At 44.2% G+C, this 5,828-nt stretch overlaps 1 protein-coding gene across 1 annotated transcript; it reads left to right on the forward strand.

The window, feature by feature from the left end:
- The first annotated feature begins 3,207 nt into the window (after positions 1 to 3,207).
- Positions 3,208 to 5,095, forward strand: LOC137426237 (uncharacterized). Its single transcript, XM_078775293.1, has 2 exons — positions 3,208 to 3,357; positions 3,841 to 5,095. Exons 1-2 carry the CDS (start codon positions 3,242 to 3,244, stop codon positions 5,093 to 5,095), a joined length of 1,371 nt encoding a protein of 456 aa, XP_078631419.1. The 5' UTR covers positions 3,208 to 3,241.
- The last annotated feature ends 733 nt before the right edge of the window (positions 5,096 to 5,828 follow it).

The following is a 5,828-nucleotide window of genomic DNA, read 5'->3' on the forward strand; positions in this document are numbered from 1 at the left end:
GAACAATATGGGGAGGGATTGGGGGCGATCTGCCATTAATTAATGATAATGCTGTTACCTCCACCTCCTCTTCCGATTCTGATAAATCAGAAAGTGGTCCACTGGGGTCTGGGTCAATACCGTTTTCTTCTCCTGCTATGCAAACTAGTCTTCCCTTGTCTGGGGGGTCCGCACAGTGTTGGGTTTGGGAAACATCAGCACATTGATTACTGATTTCCTCAATTGGCATGAAATCATTATTCCCACATTCCTGTGGATTTATGTTCCCACCCTTATCTGCTATATTGGCAGATTTATTATGGATGTCAGCCTGTTCGACGACATTCGCTTGCATCAATGATGCACCATTCACAGAATCGTGGCCTGATTTATTTACATCATTAACGTCGTCTGTGTGAGTAATAGAAGCGCGTTGTTTTAGCGGCTGAACCCTGATACTCTTTTCTGGGTTTTCCTCTTTATTTATTTGGTCCATGCTTTGTAGAGAGAATCCAGGTGCATCCTGAAGAGTTTTTCCACCAACAGCCTGCAAATCGAGCACGACCTTTTTACCTGCTCCAGATGAGTCATTATCATCCGGAGCCCTTCGTTTACTCGTCCCCAATTTACTATCAGTGTCCATTTCAACATTTTGCTGAGGAGGAATAAATACGTTCGTGCTTAAAACACTGGATTCAGCCTCATTAGGAATTTTAAGCGGTGGAATAGCGTTAACCTCCCCCCCCCCCCCCCCCCCCCCCCCACTGGGAATATTAATTACTGGAGCAACGTTAACCTCCCCCCCACTGGGAGTATTAATTAGTGGAGCAACATTAACCTCCCTCCCACTGGGAATATTAATTGGCGGAGTAACCTCCTCCTTACAACCTATGACGGTGTGACCCGTCTTGCCACACCTGACACACGAGGCTTTGGGACAATAACGTTTTAAATGTCCAGACGCTCCACACTGAAAGCATGTTAAGGTGGTGGACGATGCGTATAGCTGGAAATTTGCCTCTTCAAAATTAATTTTGAAAGTGATGTTGAGGCCTGTGTCATCCCCACGGTCTGGAAGGACCATATGCACCTGTCTGCGGAAGCTCATTACGTGCTTAACACGTTCATTCCGACACCCAAGAGGGATTGTTGAAATCCTCGATACCATTTTACCGTACCGTGATAGCACGGTCATTAACTTGTCATTTGGGATAAATGGTGGCACGTTGGAAATAACCACTCTCGTCGCGGGAGTTAATAGCGGCGACGCCATCATATAGTGACCGCTTTCCGTGGTTATTCCCGCACTTACCACGTCATAGACGAGTTCCTCGTCCGAAACGAACACCACCACTTTCTGGTTCATACTCGAAGCTGCACGTATATTTTCATCCCCAACAATGCTCCCTACAGCGAGGATGATGCCCTCGACAGGGACTCCATCCGGAGGCATGCCCACAAACGCGTGCTTCCTGATTAAGCCTTCAAAGTCATCGCGACGAGAGCGTGCATTCACCATACCGGCGAAAATACCCCCTCCCCCGCTTGTCCGAACCGGACAAGAAGGTATCAAACCTAAATAATCGAACTAAAGTAAATAATAAACGTGCATTAAAAGCACAAAAATGGCTTACAACGCGCCGTCAACGCCAGTAGGCCGCACCCAAAATGGGCCCGCTCTCAATCCTCTCCCTCTCGAAGACAAAGGTGTAGAACGGATGAAAACAAATGCCAAAGCACGCAGGATGGAAAAGGAGAGGGAGGGGGGGGGCAGGGGAGGGCAGGAGAGGGGGGAAAACTCGCGACGGACTCACCAAAACATAGAGCAGTTGCTCGCAGCCGCCATGACGCTACACCCAACGCACCGACAGCCGACAGGTGGCGACAGAGAGAGAGAGAGAGAGAGAGAGAGAGAAAGAGAGAGAAAGAGAGAGAAAGAGAGAGAAAGAGAGAGAAAGACAGAGACAGAGAGAGTGTGAGAGTGTGAGAGTGTGAGAGTGCGAGAGTGTGAGAGTGCGAGAGTGCAAGTGCGCTAGTGCAAGGGAAAAAAATTGAGAGAAAGGTGATGGGAGGAGGGGTGGTTAGCAAAAAGAATGATATGTTATGCTTAATGACCACGTGCACACACTCACAAACACACATACGAAAAATCTACCGTTTTGAGCACTGTGAGTGGACCGTTGCGACCGAAGAACCACTGCCTGTTCAAAGTTCCGTTGCATTAAAGTATAAACGCACTCATAAAAATAATTGTGACGATCATTATGCAATAGGAAGAAAAAAGGGGAAAACCTCTCTACCCCCCCCCCTCCCCACCCCCCAACAAAGCATTCTACCACAATCGACCCACTACACAAAGGGAAGGGACCACTTTGGTCTTATACTACTGAGATAACTAACTGTATGTTGGGTGCAATTGCCTATTCGACCCTTTAGACTGCTGAGACCCCTTTAAAAACCCTTTAGATGCCGTTGGACATTTACATTATTTAGACCCCTTAGACCCCTCTATACCTTTATGCCCCTTGACACCCTGACGACCCCTTAATACCCTAAACCTCTTAAGAACCTTTAAGACCCCTAATACCTTCTTTATCATCCAAATGCTGCCTGTCTCCGACCACCCTCCATCCGAAGATGAGCATCTCTCCCACTTGGGTATTCAATATTTTTTAGCAAATGCTATCTCCAAAAGGAGGGGACTGGGGACTAACATGGGGACTAGAGACAACAATTATCATCCGATGTATAGTATGATGTATCCCTGAGCATGTCACACTGTTCTCATCCCCACTAATTCTGTTGACCTTGACCTAATTTTTACGGTCTGATCATTTTACATCATGCCTGCCCCAATGGAATTCAGTCGTTTTGACGGAGTTATTAGCCCGCCCCTTGCGCAGTAGGACACGGGATTTTGCAACACGTGTGTGTGTGTGTGTGTGTGTGTGTGTGTGTGTGTGTGTGTGTGTGTGTGTGTGTGTGTGTGTGTGTGTGTCTGGGCCGTAACTTTTTTTTATCATTTTAGCTATTGTAATCAAATTTTCAACAAAGCTTTCCTATGATAATACAGAGAAGGCAAATGTAATAATTTTGTTAAAAAGTGAAAAGGTCAAAGGTCAGCGTCACATAAAATCATCAATTTTCATCCAATTCTCTTGGTAAGTGTGACGTACCGCGCGTCATAATTCTGCTTCCGGGTCCAAACACAAAACCACTGGAGCCAAACACCAGCTGGACTCAGTGAGAAAAGTGCTCGGTCATGCCGCAGTGTTGCGTTCCTGAGTGTGTAAATAAATCAGAAACCAACCAAGATCTGTCTTTCTACCGATTTCCTGCTAATGAAAAACAAAGGCTGAAGTGGCTTAAGCTGATAAGGTAAATTAGCTTTTATAATATGGCATAAGCCACCACACAGTGTCAGTGTACTGCTGTGTTGTGTACAGACTGCAATTAGACTGCAATACCCAGCAGATACCCAACCACTCGCTCCCTCTCCACCCCATACATATATTCCCTTCAATATCCCTCACTACCCTCCTACACCTCTACCCCCCTAAATAATAGGTCATATCAAACCCTCCTCTTCACACACATACAGATGCTTCCCTCTATTCCCACTCCCACACTTATTGCCCTCCTTCTACGCATACACAATTAATCCCTCTCAGATATTTCACAGTATCCCTCCCCCTACCCACAAATCACCCCTCCCCCCCGACCCCCCTCCTCACAAACACACAAATATTTCCCTGTACATATTCCCCCACCACACACCCCCTCCAAACACACCCTCTTCTTACTCACAAAACAATCATTCAGTATTTACTACTAGACTAACATAAACTTTGTTTTTTTCAGACGCAAAGATTTCATCCCCACTTGCAACTCTCGAGTGTGCAGCTGGCACTTCTCCAATGGAAAGGATGAGGGACCATCACGGTTTTCATGGAACTCGGACAAGACCTTCAACTTTCCTGATCCTGAACCGAAAACTCATGTGCGACGTCGGAAACGCAAACAGCTGTTGGAGAACTCTGTGGATGAGAATGAAGACGATGCAGTCCAAGGTCTCTTGGTTCTAGCAGATGCTGCTGCGAGCACAGTGAACAGTACAAGTTCTGTAACTGCTGGTGAAACTATTTTACAAATAGAAAAGGACATGCTGATCAAGGAAAATGAAACCCTGAAAAAAGAACTTGAGAGACAGAAAGAAACATTTTCCTTCAAACAAATAGAAAATGATGCTCATAAAGTTCAGTACTATACAGGTTTGCCAGATGTCGCCACTGTGAGATTCCTGGAACAGTTACTGGGGAGATTTGAACTGACCTACCACAGCACCTGGACTGTACAGATGTTGGCACTTGTTGACCAATTGCTGTTGACCCTAATGAAGCTGAGACTCAACTTGGGCAATTTAGATCTGGCAACCAGATTTAACTGTAGTACTGCCACTGTGACCAACATCTTCACTTCAGTTGTGGGTGCGCTCCATGACATTCTGTATGTTGGGATGATGGAGAACAACATTCCGTCCATAGCCAAGAACCAGAAGTGTCTTCCATCTTGTTTTCTTCCGTTTCCGAACTGTAGAATTGTCTTCGATTGTACCGAAGTAGCAGCGTCGAACACAGAAAAACTGGACACCCAGTGTCATCTGTACAGTCAGTACAAGGGCAGAACAACACTCAAGTCACTAATTGGTGTTGCTCCGAATGGCGTGATGACTTTCGCCAGGGACCTCTATGGTGGGAGTGCTTCAGACAAAGCAATAACTTCAGACTGTGGAATCCTCAAGCAACTGCATCCAGGTGATATGATTCTCGCCGACAAAGGGTTCACCATCCGAGACATTCTTCCACAAGGAGTTTCCTTGAACATTCCAGCATTTCTCGTTAACGGCCAATTCACACAAGAAGAGGTCGTTAATAACAGACAAATTTCTGTTGCTAGAATTCATGTTGAAAGGTCAATTCAAAGACTCAAACTGTTCACAATTTTAGATCGTATACCATACCAGTTTAAGAAAAATGTCAACAAGATCCTGAAAGTTTGTGTATGTTTGACAAATCTGCAGATTCCAATTCTACGCGAAATTCAAGATAAAATTTGATTGTTACATAACAATATTTATTGTTGTTTAATACTTTTGCAAAACATATAAATATCTTCAATATCACATTCATGTCGTGAACAATAGTGAAATTAAGAGAGAAAAAAAAATAGTTTATGAATTTTGGGGGGCGATCACATGTTCTTGAGAGAGTAAATTGGTGTTTCCAACAATCCCTTATAGATCAACCAGATATATTTTTTATGCAACATCTTTACGTCTAAATATATGGTCGTTCATGCTTTGAAAGCTCAAACACATATTCTATGGTGTGTATGTACAGTTTTATCAAACAAAATAAAATTTGATCCAAAATTTTGTAGATTTTGTTTGGTTCAAAAATTTGAAACAAAATTGTTGTTTTTGGAAATTACTCGAAAAATTTTAGGGGTAAAAAAATGGCTGTTGCCAGCCATATTGTGAATGTCGTGTAGCTCTGTCACAGTGTGTGTGAAAATAACTTGTAATGAGTGGAACAGTTATCAAGCAAAATTAATTGGATTGGAACCCACAGGCCTCACCCTATGTGTGTGTGGAGCACTGGTCCACCTTTTGTATTCAGTCAGGTGGATCTGAGCAAAAACAAGTGGATATTGTCCAGTGATCCAGTGCTTTTCACACACACTGCTGGCAGCTGTCACAGCAACATTCTACAGTGGCGGATGGACCTCGACTAAACGACACTATTCCATGCGTTATAATTAAAAATTGCAACAGTAGCATGTAAATTTAC

The sequence above is a fragment of the Myxine glutinosa genome, chromosome 4, assembly GCF_964187855.1.
Source record: "Myxine glutinosa chromosome 4, kmMyxGlut1.1, whole genome shotgun sequence".
Taxonomy (NCBI): domain Eukaryota; kingdom Metazoa; phylum Chordata; class Myxini; order Myxiniformes; family Myxinidae; genus Myxine; species Myxine glutinosa.